At 38.2% G+C, this 23,208-nt stretch overlaps 1 protein-coding gene across 3 annotated transcripts in view; it reads left to right on the top strand.

The window, feature by feature from the left end:
* GALNT7 (polypeptide N-acetylgalactosaminyltransferase 7) overlaps positions 1 to 19,641 on the top strand; it is a 153,542-nt gene extending 133,901 nt beyond the window's left edge. For all 3 annotated transcript variants that reach the window (XM_017847607.1, XM_017847606.1, XM_017847609.1), the window contains exons 9-12: positions 9,684 to 9,902; positions 13,380 to 13,478; positions 14,174 to 14,302; positions 17,256 to 19,641. In XM_017847607.1, coding sequence (XP_017703096.1) covers positions 9,684 to 9,902; positions 13,380 to 13,478; positions 14,174 to 14,302; positions 17,256 to 17,393 — 585 coding nt within the window. In that variant the 3' untranslated portion in view covers positions 17,394 to 19,641. The remainder of the gene's footprint in view (positions 1 to 9,683; positions 9,903 to 13,379; positions 13,479 to 14,173; positions 14,303 to 17,255) is intronic.
* The last annotated feature ends 3,567 nt before the right edge of the window (positions 19,642 to 23,208 follow it).

Consider the following 23,208-nt stretch of genomic DNA (forward strand, 5'->3'; position numbering starts at 1 on the left):
CACTTGAAACTATTCTTCCTAACAGAAATTTTGTGTCCTTTGACCAAAATCAGCCCACTCCCCCCAATCCTCACTTTCTGGTAACCACCATTTTACTCTCTGTTTACTTGTTTACACTCCACATGTAAGTAATACCATGCTGTGTTTGTCTTTATGTGCCTGGCTTATTTCATTTAACATAATATTCATGTTGCAAGTGACAGGATTTTTTTATTTTTTAAGGATTTTTTAAGGGTGCATAGTATTAATACCATCGTGTATATATACCGTATTTTCTTTACCCGTTCATCTGTTGATGGACACTTAGCTTGATTCCATCTCTTGGCTATCGTGAATACTGCTGCAATGAACAGGAGTGTAGATACCTCTTCGATATACAGATTTTATGTCCTTTGGATATGCACCTAGTAATGAGATTGCTAGATCAGATGATAGTTCTATTTTTAATATTCTGAGGAACCTCTGTACTGTTTTTCCATAGTGGCTGCACCATTTTGCATTCCCACCAATAGGTGGGAGGGCTATCTTGTGGTTTAATTTGCATTTCTCTGATAATTAATGATGTTGAGCATTTCTTCATATACCTGTTGGCTATTTGTATATCTTCTTTTGAGAAATGTCTATTTGGGTCCTTTGACCAATTTAATCAGATTGTTTCCTTACTATTGATTTGTTTGAGTTCCTTGTATATTACGGATATTAGCCCCTTACCAGATGTATGGTTCACAGATGTAGTCTCCCATTCCATAGATTGACTCTTTACTTTGTTAATTGTTTCCTTTGCTTACAGAAGCTTCTTAGTTTGATAAAATTCCATTTGTCCATTTTTATTTTTGTTGCCTGTTCTTTTGGGGTTGTTACATCCAAAACCAATGTCATGGAGTTTTTCTCTTTTCTTTTAGAAGTTTTACAGTTTTAGGTCTGCCTGTAAGTTTTTAATCCATTTTGAGTTGATTTTTACATATGGTGTGAGATGAAGGTCTAGTTTCATTCTTTTGCATATGGATATCTAGTTTTCCAAGCACCATTTATTGAAGAGAGTGTGTTTTCCCTAATGTGTTCTCAGCATCTACCTTGAAAATCAATTGACCATAAATGCATGGATTATTTCTGGCCTCTCTGTTCTGTTCTTTTGGTCTATGTGTGTGTTTTTATGTGAGTACCATACTGTTTTGATTACTATAGCTTTGTAGTAGATTTTGAAATCAGGTAGTGTGATGCCTCCAGCTTTGTTCTTTTTGCTCAAGATTGCTTTAGCTATTCAAGGTCTTTTGTGGATCCAGATGAATTTTAGGATGGATTTTTTTATTTCTGGGAAAATTGTCATTGGAATTTAGATAGAGATTATATTGAATCTGTAGATTGCTTTATAATATGGATATTTTAATAATATTAGTTCTTTGAATCCATGATCACAGGGTATCTTTCCATTTAATTTGTGTATTCTTCAATTTATTTCATCAGTGTTTTATAGTTTTCAGCACGTAGATTTTTCACCTCCTAAATATTCTATTGTTTTGCTTAGCTATTGTAAATGGGATTGTTTTCTTAGTTTGTTTTACAGATAGACCACTGTTAGCATATAGAAACACTACTGATTTTTCTCTGTTGATTTTCCTGCAAGTTTATTAGATTTGTTTATTAGTTCTAACAGCTTTTGGTAGAGTCTCTTTAGGGTTTTGTTTTTTTTTTTTTAATTTGACAGTTTATTATTTAATTGATAAATTGTTTTTACATTTGGGACCTGAATGTTTAAGGCACTGAAATTGTATCTTACATGGGAGTGTTATTTCATGAAAAACTCTAAGATATATGTAGAAAACAAAATATTAAATTATTAGCTGTATATTAGGTAAAAAGATAAACATTGACCTTAAATAGTGAGCGTTAAGGTTTTGAATATATAAGATTATGTCATCTGCAGAGACAGTTTACTTCTTTTCTGATTTGGATGTCTTTTCTTTCTTTCTTTGGCCTAATTGCTCCGGCTAAAACTTCCAGTAGTATGTTGAATAGAAGTGGGGAGAGTGGACATCCTTGTCTTGTTCTTAATTGTAGAGGAAGAGCTTTCAACTTTTCATCATTGAGTATAATGTTAGCTATGAACTTGTCATATATGGCCTTTATTGTGTTGAGGTACAATCCTCATGTACCTAATTTGTTGAAGCTTTTTACACTGAATTTTGTCAAATGCCTTTTTCGAGATGATTATATGGTTTTTGTCCTTCATTCTGTTAATGTGGAGTATCACATTTACTGATTTGTGTATGTTGAATCATCCTTGCATCCCAGGGATAAATCCCACTTGATCAATGTAAATGATCTTTTAATTATTTCTCTGTGTTTGATTTAAGTTAACTGAGCTTCTGTAAAACAATTATTCAGAATTATTTATCCAGGTCTGCTACTGAGAGATTATTGTGATCTTCTCGTGGTATTATACTCTTCACTTTTCATGTTTCTTGTTGACTTACATTAATGCCTGTGCATTTTGTGGACCAGTTACCTCTTGCGGACTTTATAGGCTGGTTTCAATGTGGAAAGACTTTCCTCTGTGGGGGAAGGAGGGTGTGAGGGTTCTTGCTGGGTGGGGTATAGCAGTTCTGGGACTACTGAGGATACCAGCTATGCATTCCCTGTGCAGATCAGCCCACCAAGGTCAGTGTTGGCAAAGATTCCAGTGCTCCTCAGTGGCTAATGCTGTAGATACCTACAGTGGCAGTGAGGCATGTTGGGGTCTTTGGGTATGGCTGCCAAGGTCATCCTGATTTTTCTCTCATTGCAGAAGTTGAATGCATCTTGGCACTAGTTCTGACTCATAGGCTTACTTGAAGCAGCAGTCGCACTTGTAGAGTGGCTGTGGAGCTGAGGACTGAAGCACAAGCATGAGTGGAAGGGCTATGGCTGCAGGATCTGGGGCAGTTTAAAAACCCAGGGCTTAGAGCAAAGATACGTCGCTACTGTATTGATAACAGAATGTGAGGTACCAGATGCTTGTGAGGTAGCTTTTAGAGCCAAGAAAAGGAGCAGAAACATGCATAGAGTTAGAGCAGCTCATGAGTTGGGGTGGGTTCTAACTCTCTGTTGCAGCTAATCCAGGACCTGGAGATGGGGCATGCACAATAAAGGCGTGGCTCTGGGGCCTGGAGCATGAACTAGCTCACTATAGCAATGGTTCCAATGTCAGAGGTAGTCCCAGTGCAGCCACAGAGCCCGGGGCTGCAGTGTGGACACTAGCAGAGCAGCTGTGGCTTCAGGATCAGGGCTCACTAGGGCATGGGAGAGTTGGCAGAGCTTTTCCCAAAGTAATTCAAGAGTAGCTGCTTCTTGGATGGTGGTGAGTGTTCAGATGCATCTCCCTCTCTGGGGTTCCCCAGCAAAAGGGCTGTTGTTTACCTCAGTGGCCAGTGATGCCAGTGTCCTCTACAGAGCCGATCTCTGGAAACTATGGTAGTTCCTGCCACATGGCCAATACCAATAGCATCTGCCTTTCTTCTTTTTTCCTAGCTATCTCCTTGTGCCTCAGGTATGTAGACCTCACAGGTGATCCTGTCCTATGTAGATATTCTTAGTTTCTTTTGCTCCATTGTGTTGCTGCAGATTCTTCAGTGGGCCTGGAGCTCTCTGGGCTCTTTGGGTTTGTGAATAGCTGTCTGTATTTGTTTTTTAGTTGGGGGTGAATAAAGGCTGGTGTCTCCTACTTTGCCATCTTGGTGACCTCACCTCCCATTATATCCCATTCTGATTAAGATTCCTATATTGAATGTTCTCCACGAATACATTTCAAATAAATTCTAAAAAGTCTGACACTGTGTAGAGAAATAGTTGAAGGGAAAAATACTAGCTTCTGTTATTGACACATGAGTAAAATATGGTTTGTTTTTGTTCTTTAATTTAGATAATCATGTTAGGAGTTTGCATAGTAAGCAAAATCAAATTTTTGAACAATGCTTACAAGAGATTAATATCTCTTGTCCCTCAAAGATTGAAAAGTTCATGTGAATATCCTTTGTCCTATTGCATTCTGCCTCCAAATTCTCCATCTCTATCATATAAAATAGAGGAAAATTGGCCAGGCACAGTGGCTCACGTCTGTAATCCCAACACTTTGGGAGGCCGAGGTGGGCGGATCACGAGGTCAGCAGTTCGAGACCAGCCTGACCAACATGGTGAAACCCTGTCTCTACTAAAATACAAAATTAGCTGGGTGTGGTGGTGGGTGCCTGTAATCCCAGCTACTTGGGAGGCTGAGGCAGGAGAATCGCTTGAACTTAGGAGGCAGAGGTTGTAGTGAGCCAAGATCTCACTGCTGCACTCCAGCCTGGGCAACAGAGGGAGACTCTGTCTCAAAAAAAAAAAAAAAAAAAGAGGAAAATTCCACTGACTCTTTTCATTGTGACATCCAAATTGTTCTACTGTGATAAATATTTTACTATGATTATTTAATAAAAGTTTATCTCCTATGCCATAAATGTAGAACTAGGATTGATAATCTATATTTTACCAAAACTCATGAACCTGCAGAAAACAAAACATTGGTTTTAAAACATTTTGGAAATGTTAAAAAATGTTTTTTGAATAAATAAAATGTATTTAACTTAAACTGAACAGGACTGTTTTAGTGGGATGAGCATCCTCCCAGGCTTCTTTCCCAGTCACACATTTATTAAGAAATAAATCATAGTTCTAGTTCCTTCTATTGATTCTCACCATTCCATGCAGTGTAAGTTCTCTCTCGGCTTCCTAAAATGAGATATGTCATAGTCACCGTATTCCAAGAGAATGACAGTTTCTAGCTGGGGAGGACAGATCTAGAAGTAGTATAGTGGTGAATGATGATCTGGTGATTATCCAGCCATGTTTGGGTCTCCCCGCTCTTTGATATTTCATCCCAGACTAGTGACACTTAGGGGTGGCATTTATTTATGAAACAAACCAAGAAGCTTCATGCAGAAATCCAGATGTTCCACTGCTTGGAGGACAAAGACCTCTATCCCTGGCAAAACAACTTTGAAGTTTATTTGGTTGGGCTGCTTTCATAAATTCTAAGTGGCATGCAACTCTGATGCCCCTCATTTTCTGGAACGCTTAACCAAGTCAAGTTTATTGTTGACTGTAGACACAACTTGGGACAGTTCATAAAAGGGGAATAGGTAATAAGCAGACAGCTAAGCTTTCAGAACCAGAACATCCTTCTCATGGGCCAAATGAAGCCCCACCTACAACAGGGGATGAGGTTTAAATGTCTGTGATAAAACAAAAATAGCACCAAATGAACACCAGGCATGACTGACATTGCAGGAAACTCCCCTTGGAGTTGGACTCACAATCACGAAGAATTGATGAAAAGCCAAATTGACTCAAAAAAGTCCATTCTGAAAGAGAGACAAAAAAAGCTGACAGGTGGATATTTATCCACTCTAAAAATTAACTATATATACCATACAAACTACCCAATAAAGGTGAATTTAGCGTACACTTAGTGAGTGCCCAGCATGTGCCAGGCTCTTTCTTTTCTCCAGTTTTGACAGCATCTACTTGAGCCATCAGGGGGCCAGTGGCCAGGTCTGTTTCTCCAGCTCATTTGTCTCCTCTGAGTCTCAAACCTTCTAGAATTATCCTCTTTGATGTCCTTTAGATCTTCCACTCAACAGAAGTCAAAACTGACCTTTAACTTTTCTTCAAAAGTGATTCCTTCCACTGTGTTCTCTGTTTGCCTGTGAATGAATCTTAGGGGGCATGTAGAGTTGTTCCCTGTCCCTCCCCCTTACCAAGCCCTGGTGATTCTGCCTCACACGTAGCTCTTCAATCCATCCCTTTCTATACTTAGTGCAGCTCCTCAAATCTCTCCCATGAATAGTAAATAGCCTCCTACTTGGCTCTTTGCCATCAGGTTCAACCCCCTTCAGTCCACCCTCCACTCACCACCGGTGTCATTCACCTAAAAATTAAATCTGATGTCACTTACCTGCTTAAAACTTTTTTATGGTTGTCATCTCAAGGGTAAAATTCAAAGTTCTTTTAAAAAGAATCATAATATTAATAATAGCTAACATTTATTAAGTGCTTACTGTGTACCAGGCATAAATCTAAACCCTTTTTATAGATTAACTTCTTAATTTTCACAACACACTATGAGGTAAGGACTATATCCTCATCTAATTTTTTTTTTTTTTTTTTTTTTTTTTTTTTTTTGAGATGGATTTTCACTCTTGTTGCCCAGGCTGGAGTGCAATGGTAGGGTCTCAGCTCACTGCAACCTCTGCCTCCCGGATTCAAACAATTCTCCTGCCTCAGCCTTCCAAGTAGCTGGGATTATAGGCACGCACCACCACACCTGGCTAATTTTTGTATTTTTAGTAGAGATAGGGTTTCACCATGTTGGCCAGGCTGGTCTCGAACTCTGCCCTCCTTGGCCTCCGCCTGCCTCGGCCTCCCAAAGTGCTGGGATGACAGGGGTGAGCCACCATGTCTGGCCTATATCCTCATCTTAAAATGAAGAAACTGAAGAAAGTTTTCTCTCAGTGAATACTGCATTCCAGTTTTTGTAAACTACTTGCTATACTGCAATACACCATGATTTATCATACTGCATTTGCTTTTCTCTTTGCCCTGGATACCATTCCCACCTGATTAACCACTCCTTCGAGACGGGGCAACACAGTGCCACTCTGGCCCTGTCCATCCCAGAAAACTAATTGCTCCTTCTTTTTGTTACCATAATCTTACACGTGTATACATAACTCTTCAGGTTTGTTTGTGTCTAGAGTACATGTACTGTGTCTAATTTCATATGGATTTGCAAAGATTCAGAATGTTTAGTGGTATATTAGTCTGTTCTCACACTGCTATAAAGATATACCTGACACTGGGTAATTTATAAAGAAAAGAGGTTTAATTGACACACAGTTCTGCAGGCTGTACAGGAAGCTTGGCAGCTTCTGCTTCTAAGAAAGCTCAGGAAGCTTCCAATTATAGTGGAAGGCAAAGGGGGAATGAGGCATCTCACATGGTGGGGGCAGGAGCCAGAGAGAGAAGCGGGAAGGTGCTACACTTTTCACCAACCAGTTGTCATGAGAACTCACAATCACAAGGACAGTATGGGTGTGGGGATGGAGGGTGGGCTGGTGCTAAATCATTCATGAAGGATCCACCCCCATGAACAAGTCACCATCCACCAGGCCCCATCTCCAACACTGGGGATTATAATTGGTTATGAAATTTGGTAGGGACACAGATCCAAACCATGTCAAGTGGCAATATTGTATGTTCTTTTATCATGCTGCTTATAACAGCCTTTTTTAAACCCATGGACTTTTGCAACAACAATGCATTTAGGGGCATGTTCACCCCTCAATAGTTATCTTGTTGCCTAGAAAACATTTAATCTGAACACTAGGTTTTCTTTTTTGAATGTAAAACATGGGTCAGCCACTATGGCTGACAGGCCAAATCCAACCCGTTTTAGTAAATCAAGTTGTATCAGAAGATAGCCACACTCATTTGTTTGTGTATTGTCTATGGTTCTCACTACAATAGCAGAGTCGAATCGTTGCCACAGAGACTGTATAGCCCAAAAAGCCCAAGATACTTACTATCTGGTCCTTTACAGAGAATATTTGCTGATACATGATGTAGAAGATCAAGGGATTGAGTATTGTTTTAGTTCATTTAGTGTTGCTACAACAGAACACCCGAAGCTGGGTAATTTATCAAGAAAAGAGGTTTATTTGTTCACGATTCCGGTGGTTGGAAAATTCAGGCTTGGGCAGCTACATCTGGTGAGGGTCTCATGCTGCTTCAACTCATGATGGGAAGCAGAAGGGGAATGCACATGTGCAAAGAGATCGTCACATGGCGAGAGAGGAAGCAAGAGAGAGACCAAGGAAGCGAGACTGTTTAACAAACTACTCTTGTGGGAATGAATACACTTCTGTGAGAGCAAGAACTCACCCCCTCACCTCCTTAGGAGGCCATTAATATATTAACAACCCAAACTCCTCCCAGTAGGCCCTGCCTCCTAGCATTGCCATATTGGGCATCAAATTCCGACATGAATTTTGGCAAAGACAAACCACATGCAAATCACTGCAAATGTGTACCAATTTGGTCACATATATTCATGCAAGCATTCATTCATCAAGTAAAGCCTTAAAAGCTAGGTATTTTTCAGTTATCACAATGTCAACATATTTTATCGCTCTGTAGTTGCTTTTTCTTAAAGTGAACCAACTGGGGTCGGGTGCAGTGGCTCATGCCTGTATTATCAGCGCTTTGGGAGACCGAGGCAGGCAGATCACTTGAGATCAAGAGTTCAAGACTGGCCGGGCGCGGTGGCTCACGCCTGTAATCCCAGCACTTTGGGAGGCCAAGGCGGTGGATCACAGAGGTCAGGAGATCGAAGAACGCATATCTTGCTAAGACTGAAAGCGCCGCTCTGCTAAAAAATACAAAAAATTAGCCGGGCACGATTGCAGGCGCCGTGTCAGCCCAGGCTACGTTGGGAGCTGAGGACAGGGAAATGCGTGAACCCGGAGGCGGAGCTTGCAGTAGTCCGAGATCACGCCAGCGCACTCCACCTGGTATGAGCAAGACCCATCTCAAAAAAAAAAAAAAAAAAAAAAAAAAAAAAAAGAGTTCCAGACCCAGTCTGCCATCATGGTAACCCCATCCCTACTAAAAGTACAGAAAATTAGCCAGTGTGGTGGCGTGCACTTGAATACCAGCTGTCAGCGGTGTCTGAGGCAGGCGAAAGCTTGAACCGGACGCGGAGGTTGCAGGGCCGAGATGCCGCCAGCTGCAACGTCCATCCTTGTGACAAGAGTGATATCCATTCTCAAACAAATAAATTTTTTAATAAATAAACTAACTCAACGGGGAAAATACCCAATCCATTTGGGTATAGTAAAGTTCTATTATAGTTATAACAGGATTCAATAAAAATCACCGCAAAAAATGTTTATTAAAAGAGCTTGTTTCTCAATTGATGGTTTCTGAAATGAGATTTTTTTCCTCATTTACCCAACAGAATAATTTGAATAGAGTGTGGCCAGCACAGTGGGCTCCTACTTTAATCCAACAGTTTTGGAGCGGTTGAAGGAGATCTCTGAGCCATGAGTTTGAGACCAGATCACACAGAATGAGACCCATCTGAACAAAACAGGAAAACAAAAATTACCATGTATGGTGGTTTACCAGTAGCCTAGCTACTCCGGGAGCTGGATGAGGAGATCACTGATCCGGAAGTGAAGCGCAATGAGCCAAGGATGCACCACGCACCTAGCCTGAACGACAGAGCAAACCGCATCACAAAAAAAAAAAAAAAAGAAAAGAGATTATTATCAGGGAAAGAAGGTATCATGTCCAGCCATTCTCAAAAAACTCTGTGATCAATTTTCTTCTTCCGTACAGATTAGAATAACCATGTAGTCTCAGCATATATGATCTTCCAGCTCAGGGATATCAGGTTTTGTACAACCACATTTTACCATAAATAATACAGACATTTAATCCTGGCCAGTATTGACATATTAGAGTCATTAAACTTGCATTTTTTTTAATTAAATCCAGGCCTGTTGAAATGAATTTTCTATAGTAAGCCAATTTCATGGCTAACATAGCTGATTTATGATATGACCTTTGTATTTATAACTAGTATATATAATATATATTTTTTTTTTTAAAATTATGTTAGAGTTGTGGAGGTTTGGTGGGATGAATATAAAGACTACTTCTATGCTAGTCGTCCTGAATCACAGGCATTACCATATGGGGATATATCGGAGCTGAAAAAATTTCGAGAAGATCACAACTGCAAAAGTTTTAAGTGGTTCATGGAAGAAATAGCTTATGATATCACCTCACACTACCCTTTGCCACCCAAAAATGTTGACTGGGGAGAAGTAAGTAGTCACATCTCAAAGTGTATGTGTTTGTAGACTGAGTTTGGGAGAAGGCAGAGAGAGGTGGAAATATGTGAGTAAGAGAGAAGTATTCTTGGGAAAAAGTTGGGGTAAAAACTGTCTGATAGCATCTACCACCTTTCCACTAAACAGCTACAGCTGCTAGACCCGCTAGCCACCATACTGTCTCCTGGCAGCCTTTGCACATTGGCCCCCTAGCCTGCAACACATCGACTGTTCGCTGCAGCTCCTGGCGCCTCCATGCCCCTTACTCCAACTCCCTTCCTTAACTAATTTCAGTTTATCCTACTGCTCTCAACTTGGAGATCACCAATACTGAAAAGCCCTTCTTACTATTCCCCACTTCATCAAAAAGATGCAGTTCTGTGCTCTTTCCAGGGGTTCTCAAAACACCCAAAATCAACCATCTCCCAACCAGTCCGAGTACTTCAGGACCTTGATCACCACTGTGTCCGGGTGGACTGATGCAGGGAACCATATACAATAGACACTCCAACAATGCTTTTCAAATGAATTAAAAATAATTAAAATCAGACAAAAGCATTTTGACAATCAGACATTGTCATTTCTTTGTTTATTCAAACTTGTCTTCAGACTCACTTCTGATTGCACCCCTCAGCCCTACTGTATTCCTCACAGGTACACTAAACCTTCCATGAACGTTCAAGTCTACATCTTCTGCTTAATTATGTTCAGCAAATATTGTTTGAGGGCCTACTATGTGCCAGTCACTCTTGTAGATAGAAAACAAGAGAAGCAAAGTCCTTTTTCTCAGGGAACTGGCATGCTACCTGGGGAGAGAGATCAAAAAAGTCTGAGACAACAAAAATGATCATGACAGATGGTGATAAATGATAATGACACGTAATACTGTCAAGAGGACTTAAGGACAGGATAAGGAAAGCCTCTCAGAGGAGGTGACATTCGTTCTCAGATCTGAATGATAAAGAGTCAGCCAATCAGAGAGTGGAGATGAAGAGAAGCAGACCAACTGCGGAAGCATAGTTCATCTGGAGGCAGATCCCTTATGGGTTGGTGTGTGAAGGGATAAGGGCCAGAATGACATCGAGGTTGTTTTTTTGTTTTTGTTTTTTTTTTTTTGAGTAGCTGATTAGGTGACTGCTGAGATTGGAAGACAGTAGGGGAGTGAATGGAGGGGCAAGGCTTCTATTGGTGTTCTGGGCATGTGAAGTACCTGCTAGGCGTCCAGGTGGAGCCATTAAGGCCTACTGATCATAGATTGTAGGTTGCACGATGCCAAAGTCCAGAAAAGAGGCCACTCTGGAGATGTGCATTTGGGGCCATCAGCAGGTAGGTCATTTCATGGGACTGAATGAGGTCACTGAGGGAGAAAAGACAGATAGACAAGAGAAGACTAGACCTGTCCCTCAGAAACGCCAGCATTTAGAGTTCAGGAATAGAAGGAAAAACCAACAGAGGACACTCATGTTGCTCTCTCTGTACTTCTTGCTTTTAATATACTTTTTCCCTATACTCTTATTTTACCTGTCCTATTACAGCAGATTATGTTTAACTCCCAATTAGACCATAGCCCTTCAACACACAAATCTCTCTGAGGGCCCAGACAAGTTTATCCAACTGCATGCTTAACTGGCACTTGATTGTCTGACAGGCATGTCACACTTGACATAGCCAAAATTGAACTTCCCATCTCCTCCCTGCAACTCATCTTTGCTGATTTCAAAACTTTGGAGTCTTCCATGAATCCTGTGTTGTTTGTCTCGCACTTCATATCTAGTTCCAGAATCTGATCCCTTCTTGCCTGGTGTAAGCCACCATCATCTCTCACTGAGACTAACTTGTTGACTCTCCTACAGCCTATTTCAAATACAGCAGTCAGAGTGACTGTTTTGAAACGAAGGCAAGTCATGTCCCTCCTCTGCTACAAACCCTGCACCTTCACCTCAAAGTGAAGACGGAGTCCTTTCTGGTGGTCTCCAAGATCCACAACATCTGTCCCCGTTCCTCTGTCGCCTCACCTGCTACTGCTCTCCCCACTCCGCTCCAGCCCCATGTCCTTACTGGTCCTCAGACTCCCTCCAGGCATGTGCCTGCCTGTGCTGTTCCCTCTGCCTGGAGTGCTTCCCTGCAGGTACCCGCATGCATGGCCAGCTCTCACATCTCCTTCAAGTCTCTGACCTGCCACTTTTCAGTGAGGTCCCTCTTGTTACTTCCCAATGCCCTAGCGCCCGCCCTAACTTCCTTCTCTTGTCCTTTTTTTCACCACACTTACCACCTTTCACCACAACAGACGAATTGTCTACTATGTGTTTTAACTTGTATTCTGTCTTTTTCCCCTTACATTCCCAGAGTGAATGGAGGCAGGGGCCCACATTCACTGCAGCATGCCCATTACTGAGGTAGGGGGACTTCATTTTGTTCACTAGTGTTTCAGAGCTTACAACATGCCTGGTACACGTCAGGTACTCAATATTTGGTGATTGAATAAACACATGAATGAATGAATGGAATTTTCCGTCCTCCTTTTACTATCCCACTCCCAAGTATATCTTCAGTTTAACCTCTTCCCATTCTGACATCTGCACTTTATACTTCATTTCTCGGCATTTCCTTAACATTCCAGGGTAAACCCCTACCTGTTTTAAAGGTGTCTCTTGGGGCAGTCTTCGGAGCTCCTCCAGGCAGGGTGAGCAGCTCTTCCTCTGCACATTCATGCCTCTGTCCTGACTGGCCACTACCCCTCTGTCTGTCTACAGGCGGTGAGGACCATGACTTGCTCCTCTTCGTATCCTCAAAACCTCTTATCATCATAGGTGCACAGTCAGTATTTGCTGACTGAATGCAAGAATAAAACATTTTAGCCAAATACTGTAGTGATTTATAATTCAGAGAAATACATGGTTTTTCCAAAAATAGTTACTTTCATACAAAATGTACGTTCCAAAGATGGAAACCTGTGTTTGCTTTTCATCTGTGTTTATAGAGAAAAGCCTCACTGCCTGACCCTGTGCCATGCATGACCTGTGCACCCTAGGCCCCTAGAGGCAGCTACCAAAAGTGCTGCACAGCCATTTGGGAGAGGTCCCTTCCAAATGCAGTCTCTTCTCGATATCTAGGGCTAGTGCCTGTTACCGCTGTGGTTAGGTAGCTTGCCTCTATTTGCTTCTCATTCACATGAATTACTGTGATTCTCCAATTGTATTTAATGGTAACTGTTTTTTTTCTCTGTGGTATTTTATGGAAATTTATAGTCCTTTGTTCTTAGAGAAAGAACCCGTTCCAGTGTTGACTTCAAGACCATAAATGATTTCAAAACTATGTAAAGATTGACAATACAGTAATAACCTGTCACTATGCATACCCAGATTTTCCCTGTAAACTGTAATATTTACCATGAAATGTTAAATTCTGATGCCAGAGTTCATTAAAAACTAAACTGTTGCCTGCTTTTTGCATCTTTGTTCATTTTCTTAGATCAGAGGCTTTGAAACTGCTTACTGCATTGATAGCATGGGAAAAACAAATGGAGGCTTTGTTGAACTAGGACCCTGCCATAGGATGGGAGGGAATCAGGTAAACCACCTTACTTCTGTGTTTAAATTGTTCCGCATTGAGGGCCATCAGGTTTGTTGATCACAGAATGATCTTTGTACTTTGGTTTTCGATTTGGTAATTTTGTTTGTTTTGATAAAGTAAAACATTCTGTAAAAAAATTGACAGTGTTAAAACATTCACTTAGATGATGGGAATAATGGCAGGATTGGTTTTCACGTAAGCAGTCAGGATCTAGAATTAATGTCTAATATGAGAGATTAAAATATATTCCTGTGGGAGTGTATGTCACTACCATAACTATGTAAGCCTAGCTCCCTAACAATTTTTTGCAAATATTGTTCACTCATCCTCATCTTTTTGCCAATAGAGTGTTACTGCCAGTAATGTCTATTTCACTCATATATTCTCTTACTTATGTGGGTATGTTTTTGCCTTTTCATTTTCTCACATTGTTGGTACTTAATAAATTTGTGTTAGTGAGCCATTTGGTATCTTAGAGACTACAGAACTTAATGATTTCAGTGTTAATAAGGCTCTTCATTAACATCAAAATAAATATAATTTGTCTGTGGACTTACAGTTCTAAACAGCAAAATTATGGAAAAATAAGTTAGTCATTCAATTTAATTATAGGAGTTAAGTTTCTTTCTTTTCAAATGTACATCAGCAGGGAAGATGCCTCTGTTACTTATTTTTGTCTTTTCCTTTTACAGCTTTTCAGAATCAATGAAGCAAATCAACTCATGCAGTATGACCAGTGTTTGACAAAGGGGGCCGATGGATCAAAAGTTATGATTACACATTGTAATCTAAATGAATTTAAGGAATGGCAGTACTTCAAGGTATTCTGCATTTTAACTTCTGAAATATTATATGCTATTTCATTTTCAATAACATCTAGCATGTGGAATTTCAATAAATAAATCTTAAAACCTGCATTCAAATTCACTTGCATTTTCCTCTCATTTAGTCAGTTGCATAGGTTTTCCTGAGCACTGGATGACTCATTGTTCTATAATGAGGCATCACTTTTGTTCTCTCGTACAATATTGTCATGTAATGAGGCCACGATGATGTCTATGACGAGCACTGCTAATTTTAGTAATACAAGAAAGTCAGTGTTCTATGAGGCAGTCATCACCATTGCTCACATCAAAATCTGATTTTTGAAATTTAAATGAATCATTCATTAAAGTAAAATAGATTTATAATATTAAAAAATTTGGTTAATATTTGATATTGTCCAGCAGGTGGAGATAGAGACAAAGAAAACTTAAAATCTAGGCTTTCATTTTTATCATTGTTGTGTGCTAAATACAGTGGGATAAATGTAGCTAGTTGCTTGCTTTAATGGTCAAATTTAGTTATTCACGTGACACTGCTGGGGCAGCTTTGTGTTTCAGCTGTGAGTATTTAAAGCTCTGTGGCAAGTTGAGGATTACAACATATTAATAGATTTATGTATAGTTTTCAAATTCTAGATTTGGCTAACATAAATCAATTTATTATGAAACAAAAAGTGGGGAAAGCTTCCTCACACTAAAAAATCTGTCAACCCTCCCATTTTATTTACTCACCCAGTATTTGTTATCATATCCCATCTGTCATGCAAGCAAGCACTTGTTTGCTATGTAATAATGATATGACTTAGCTTAACATTCCCTGTTACTGTCATTTACAGGAAGTGATAAGCATGTATCACCTGATGATTTTGTTTCTTACAACAAGTTAGGAAGGAGAAGAATAGCATAAACCTTAAAGAGTAGAGCATTTATTTTCACAAAGAAAAATGAAATATAATAGCAATAAATAGTAGGGGTCAATGAGAACAATATTAGCAAAATAGTACAAGAAGGCTAACACACCAGAAACTACATCAAGAAGGAATTGACCAAAAAATGACACATGTTTTAGGTATTTTAAAGGACACAGCACTGAATATACATTTGTGTGTTAGATATTACTAAATATTCACTTGGGGACCAATGCTGTGTTAGACTGTAGGGGAGTTCAAAAATGTAGCTAAAGCACACTATTATATAATGGCAGAGAAGAAAGAAATGCAAAAATAGAGATAAGCAAAATGCCATAGGTCAGAAAAGAGTGACTCATGGGAGGAATTACTGCTGAGGAGTTTCATAGAGGAAGTGTCATTGCACAAGTCCTGAAGTGTAAAAAGACTTTCCATGGAAAGTAAGTAAGAAAGACTGGATGAGCAAAGACGTGGCATGAAAACATGTAGAAAATTCAAAGAATTGCATTTCATTTGGTATCCCTAAATTGTGCTTGGAGGAAAGAGTACCGAACTTCATATTTTAAGTTCTGGAGAGGGACTGACGTACTTTGAGAAAGGTAGTGATGGGAAACAATGGCTACTTTTAGGAAAATAATCTGGAAATGTAAGGTATGGACTGATGAAGCAACAAGATCAGCTTGAGCAGCAGTTCTCAAACTTTGTCTTCTGGATTCCCTTTACACTCTTAAAAATTATTGAACTCCCCACTCCAAATTGCTTTTGTTTATGTAGGTTATCACTAACAATATTTCCAGAATTGGAAATTGTCTGAGAAATTTGTAAAATTTTTATATATTAATTCATCTAAAAGTAACAATAACATACCTACTAAACACTAATATAAATGACATTTTAGTGAAAATAACTGTTTACCCACAAAAAATAGTGAGAAGAATGAAATTCTGTATTTTTGCAAATCCCTTTAATGTATGGTTTAATAGAAGAAGACAGCTGGATTCGGATTCTCATACTCCTGCTTCATTTGGTCTGATCCGATATGTTGTTTTCATTCAATATTTGAGGAAAACCCAGCCCCACACAAGCATACAGTTCGTAAAGAGAGGGAGTAATTTAATAGCCTTTCATATAATTGTGGCTATTTTTTTATTGCACACCACAACTTAATAAGTAGTAGTTTCTTAAAAGTTATTTGCAATGTAGACTGGTATCCTTGAGCATTGTACCTCATTATATGGAAGTACTTGATACGTACTTCCTACTTCATCTCATAGAATTTTTTTTAAAGTATATCAGGGGTCAAGATTGAATAAAATTAATGTTTTACTGCTTCATCAGTGACATCCTTAAGTGAAACCGGCATTTACTTTTTAACTGTGTGTGGCAATGAACAATACAACTACAGGTACTAGCATAGTTTGATTCATGCTAAGGCACCATCAGTTTTACTCACCATTGCTTTCGCACCATCAGTATAAATGTCGCTAAAGTGAAAAGGCAATGGAGTCTTTGTATTATTATGAAAATAGTTTTGGCCTTACAGACCCAATCCTGGATAGTCTGAGGACCAGACTTGGAGAAGCTCTGAGCTATATTGAAGAAACCTACAACATATAGTGAGGGCCAAACCAGGGCATCTGCAGTGGTGATGGGAAGGAATATAAACCAGAGACATTGCACATATCCATCCTTAGTGACTGGTGTAATGTGAATGAATGAGGGAAAGTGCAGTATTTCCTAAGGACTAGAAAGCTGGGATTGTCATTAGCCAGGATAGAAACAAAAGACATAGATTGGAGGGGCAGATAATGAATTTAGGTTTGTACACATTGAATGTGAGATACCAGCAGTATATTGTGACTTAACAATGAAAGATCTTAGGACTTACAAAACTGACAAGAGAAATCCAAAGTCTGAGGTGTGGTTGATAAGCTTGTCCATTTGCTTAAACTGTTTCCTTACGAAAGCCAAGTGATGATTTCTGATGTCAGTACTATCAAGAGTCCAAATTTGAAACTTTTTTCTTAAACTGTGTTTTCCAGAACCTGCACAAATTTACTCATATTCCTTCAGGAAAGTGCTTAGATCGCTCAGAGGTCCTGCATCAAGTATTCATCTCCAATTGTGACTCCAGCAAAACAACTCAAAAATGGGAAATGAATAACATCCATAGTGTTTAGAGAGAATAAAAGAAACCAATAACCTACCTACTGACAAGTAAATTTATACAGGACTGAAAACCGCCTGAAACCTGCTGCAACTATTGTTATTAACTCTGTACAGCTCCAAACCTGGAACCTCCTGATCAGTTTGAAGGACATTGATAAACTGTGATTTTACAATAACATTATCATCTGCAGTTACTGTTTACAAGACTGCTTTTACCTTAAACTTTGTAGATGTTTACATCTTTTTGTTTTGTTTTAAGATGATGTTGGTAATTTGTGCCTTTAGCTCTGTTTTATTAGACAGAGTTAAAGCATGTTGTCTTCTTTGGGATTACACTCAGGGGTCTGAAAGGCAGTTTGATTTTTACTTTTAACACACTTGAAAAAAGGTTGGAGTAGCCAGACTTTCATATATAACTTGGTGATTATCAACCTGTTGTGTCTTTATTTAATTTTACATCTTTTTGAAGCACTGCCACAGGTTATTAGCCAAGGTGGCCTTCCTTCACAGTCATGCTGCTTTTTTGAAAGGTGAATTTCAACACATTTAGTGCCTCTTTCATTTCTCAGTATAGATTTCAAGAGCTTGTGATGAAATTTATAGAATGGTAATGATGGACTTGTCACCTGTATGGGGAATACTTTTACTACTCAGAAATGAATTTATGTGCTGCCATTTGCTATAAAGTTGAATGTTGTATGGCTTGAAAAAGAAATGACAATATGGAACATCCCAAGGCTATCCCATAGGGTTGGAAGTTGTGTAGCATTCACTCCCTTACCTACTGGCATTCCCAGTGCCCTCTGTCCATACCTACTTCTAGGATTGCAAAGGAGTCTTCCAACTAGAGAAAAATTGTCCACTGACATTTGGGATTTACTTTTCTCTAATACCTGTCACTATAGAAAACTATTATCAGTTGTTATTGTTATCCCTTGAAAGGGAGGGTGACAACAACAACAAAACACCGCTATAAACACGTCAAAGGTTCATTCTGACTGAGGTAAGACTTTCCAAGCCCTTGTTAGATTAGGCCTTATAAAACTTGTGTGCATTATAACCTAAGCTGTGCAACCTGTGAAGCCAAGAGTGAATTGATGTTTCATTTATATTTTCATCCAAATGACATTATCTGCATGTTTTTAAAATTTAAAAACAAAGGACTATTTAAAATACAGTTTATTAACAAATGTGAACTACTTTCTGTTAGATTAGGTGTTCCCTAGTGTTTCTTAATTTCTTTTAGGAAGTGTATTTTATTAATGTTTTTTCCAATGAACAGAAGATTTGTTTGGATTTAAATATTTACTAAGACAGTCCCTTTTAGGAAAACCAAATATTGCAAATGGTCAATTCGATTTTAATTTCTCAAAAGATACTGTTGTTACCCAAAAGATTAAAATGCCTACATTGAGTGCTTTGAAAAAAAAAACAAAACTGTGATGATGTGAGCAGAATGGCAAGTAAGTTAAGCATTTTTGATCCTGTAATCATAGTATCATTACAATGAAAGAATTCACAAACTACTGCCAGAGGAAGTTTGTTTTTTAATTTAAGAGGGAAATATAACCTATGAATTTGTTTCTTCCAAGCTTAGCTCTTAAATTTGGAGAGTCAAGGTTAAACATCCTCAACAGAGTTTTATTTATAATTTTGAATTGTCAATTTGTATTTTGCTACTGATCTGTGATCAGCCATTTTAACTTTCATCTCTAGGGATGTTTAACATTTATAATTGCAAAATAAATCAACTATAAAAAAATTTTAAGAGAGAATTGGTACTTTAATTACTTGTGTGTTTGCAAATAGGCTCCATTTTCCATGTTGAGTAGATTATAACCTTATTAACTATGCATAGGCCTAAGAAAGGTGGCAATGAACTGTGCATGTAAATTTTAAATGGGTACTTTGTGCAATTCGTTAAAAGAAGATACTCTATGAATACGATTCTATATATTGAAATCAGAAAGCTTACCAAACAAAAACATCAGAAGCTGCTGCCATAATGACTATTTTCTACTGTAGGCTGCTTTGGAAATAATTCCCATTTCCTTGCTTTGTAAGTTGATAATATCACTATGCATTTCTACACATTTTATAAATTTGATTTATGCAGATTTTGATACACTGTATGTTTCTGTAGAAATTGTATAAATATTCAAAATTTTATTAGGGTAAATTTGAGAAACTTATGTATATCTTAATTCTGGGTTGCTTGTTTTTTAGGTGACAAAAAATAAAATATTGTATTTTAATTCATGGGTTTTTTTGGTGCTTGTAATCATTTCAAATCTAAACACTGCACATTTGAAAGAATTACTTGATTTTACTATTTTACAAGACACACTTAATACCTAAAGTATTATAGACCACAGTTATTAGTTGAGTAAGTGCTTCAGTGTTGCTTAGCATTCTGTTACACATGCTTAGAATACTCAGAACTTATGTATCTGTCGGAAGGAAACAAAGGTTTACTTTTACCTGTTAGCCTATGTATACCAATTTTTTAAGTTTATACTTTTTTAATTACAAAAATTACCCCAGCAACATATATCCTTCTTGGCAGTATATGCTACTATAGAATTGCCTGTTAGAAGCAAAAATGCCTTTAAATCAAATTTGTTTACAACCTGACAGATCAGGTTAAGTGGAGAAAAATGAAGAGAAGGGAAGCCCATCACAATGAAATTAGAAATAGTCCACAGGACCTTGTGGTACAAAACATATTTCAAGAGAAGATATGGTTGCTAACACATTCAAGTAAGTGGCTGTGTTGATTTGGGAAACTTTCTCTCAACTGACCTGTCTATTGTCATATCTCTCAATTCTTAGCTGCTGTAGAGGTAGACTAAGAAATTTGGAAAAGTGACATAGCACCAGGCTAGAATAAATGGGAGTTCCTTTATTTCTTAAGTTTCTCATAGGGATCTTGGAATATATTTCATTTCTGGACATAAAGTAATTGGGGAAAAAATCCATATATAATTCAATGGAAAACATGACAAGTACTTCACCAGAGAGTCAGATACCTAACAAGCCAATAGTTCAGGTATGTGAAAATTATTCCATGTGAAAGCACTTTTTAAAACGTGTTAAGCATTATGAAACTGTTTTCAATCCTTGGATAGAACTAAGTGCATCTTGAAGAATATCTAAGATATTGTATCCTTTAAATTACCTTTAAATGAAATTTCTCTTGGGCTTTTGGTATGAGCAAATAAAACAGCTGTATTAAGAATTATCCAAAACAAAACTAAAACTTTGAGTAGAAAATATGGATGAATAGACTTCCACTTCCAGCTATAATTGGAAGTAGACTTATCTTGCTACCCCAAACAACAGTTAATACTGGACAAAATATATGAAGCAACTGTTTTCAGGAATTGGATACTAGTCAAAGCAGACTGGTATCTAAAAGAAAGGAAATACACAAGGTGAACCCCAGGTTCACCACGTCTGTCTCCTTGGGAGGACATTCCCAAACATGGTGCAAGGAATGCAGCTCAGAATGGTGATATTGCTGAACTGAGGAGGCAGAATGGAGGTTTCCGGCTGCTGAAACACCTAGAATCTACAATCCAGGTTATTGAAGGGGAAGTACCCTTGAGTGTCAGGAGAGCTCTACAGGAATTTTCATATCACTGCCATTTGCAATAGCAAAAACCCTGGCAGCAACCTAAATGCCCATCAACAGGAGAAAGGATGAATTATGATATAATCACAATGGAGTATTACAGAGATGAATATGAATAAACTGTTACAAACAAGTTTTAGGTGTATAGGATTGAATGAAAAAGGCACTTCCCAAAACACTTTATTCATCACTTTTTATCAATATCAAAAGTGACTAAAAGTAAACATACAGTATGTTATACATTTATATATGATAGGTTAAATAACTTGTCCAAGTTCACAAATTTAGTACTGGGGTCAAGGACATAATCAAGTCCAGTACTCAATATCCCTCTAACTCTGTGGGATAAGTATTTATTTGGTGCCAGGAAAAACTCTCCTAAAGAATGTATGTTTTCCACATAACTTACTTAATTTTTCTCTCTACCTAGACTATCAGGAACCTCAGGGCTGGGAACAGCGGCTCACACCTGTAATCGCAGCACTTTGGGAGGCCAAGGGAGAGGATTGCTTGAGCCCAGGAGTTTAAGACCCGCCTGGGCAACCTAGCCATGTGTGGTGGCAGACATCTGTGGTCCCAGCTGCTTGAGAGACTGAGGCAGAAGGATCACTTGAGTCCGGAAGCTGAAGGCTGCAGTCAGCTAGAAATGAATCTAATACTCCATCATGGTATCTGTATTAACCCATGTATATTGGCATGTATACTTTTAGCTAATATTTATCAAGCATTTACTATTTCTTGCCACCAGGATAAGTGTCTTAAATGTATTACCTCATTTAATCCTCAAAAACATTCAAATTCTACAGATGAGGAAACCGAAAGGTTACATGAGTTGTCTGATGTTACAAAACCAGTAAGAAAAAGAGAGCCCTATTCAAGCTAACGTGATTCATTACCTTGCTTTTAATTTCTTTCATAACCTTGTTTTTTTCTCTTTGTATATTTTGTTCTTGTTTTTCTTTGTATAAGCCATTAATCTTTTTTTTTGGAAAAAACGTGGAGAATCAAAGAATTACACAAATATGAATGGATTATGGTATTTTACTATCTCTTACCTGCCCGAGGACAATGTCCAAGTTAATTGTCCCGCCTTTCTAATGAAAGACTAGATGATATAAAGGCCATTTCCAGTTCCAAAATTTAGTGCTACATAAGCTGAAAAGTTATTTTTCTTTCCTTTTAATGCGACAGTCTATTGCACTCCTGAGTCACTATTCTGTAGATGTGGCAACACCCAGGATGAGGATCACTAGAAGTCTGCACTGTTAACTCTTGAAGAATAAAGGCCCAGGAGCACAATGAAGTTCCATTGAAACATTTTTATTTACCTTTGCTGCAGGGTAAGTTGAGTTTCCAATCAGGGCAAAGAGGGTTTCTGACCTATAAAAACAATAGTTAGCTGTAAAGTATATATAAACTTTTATTAACCTTGGACCTGACTCAAGTAAAAATTATTAAACTTATATTTACCTATACTATTTAATATATAGAAGTGGCAAACTAGTGACCTTTGGGCAGAATCTGACCTGTAGACATGTTTTGACCCCAAAATTGGAATTCATTGCCAATACTGTATTTAAAATTCAGAATTCAACAGAGTTCTAGTTCCACTTGAAAATTTGAGAGATCTGGGAATCCTATATTCACATTTCCATCTAGCAATGGGACTGAGCTAAACAGTGGCTATCCCCTTTAACCTGGTTATTTGTACATTTACAAACATGCATAGAACACTGTTTCTTGCATTACAGACAAAGCAGTATACAAAAGTGAAAGTTTTACTGCTCTCACAGAGCTTACTTTCGAAATGTTCTTCACTTCACCACATCCAGTCCTTTTCCCTGGCTAGTCTCTATAGGTCTTGGCATGTCCTAATGTCAATAAATACTCTGCCTTTCTCTAAAACTGTCAGTCTCCAACAAGAATCTCATGAAGAACTAATCCAAACATGGTGAGGTATGAAATTTCATTTTTAAAGGACTAAATCTTACACAGTGGCATAGCAGCTCTGTTAGCTTTCTTGATTTTATTCCCCAAGAAATAAAATCATTACTGCTTGGTAAAGCATTTTTAGTGATATATTTAGTAATAAAATCCAAGTTTAAGATAATGGTATTTTCTACTATTATAAGACAATCTTATGATTTACAGTAAGTGAAACTGGTAAAAAAAAAAAATACAAAAAAAAAAAA

The sequence above is a fragment of the Rhinopithecus bieti genome, unplaced genomic scaffold (assembly GCF_001698545.2).
Source record: "Rhinopithecus bieti isolate Rb0 unplaced genomic scaffold, ASM169854v2 scaffold_29254, whole genome shotgun sequence".
Taxonomy (NCBI): Eukaryota; Metazoa; Chordata; class Mammalia; order Primates; family Cercopithecidae; genus Rhinopithecus; species Rhinopithecus bieti.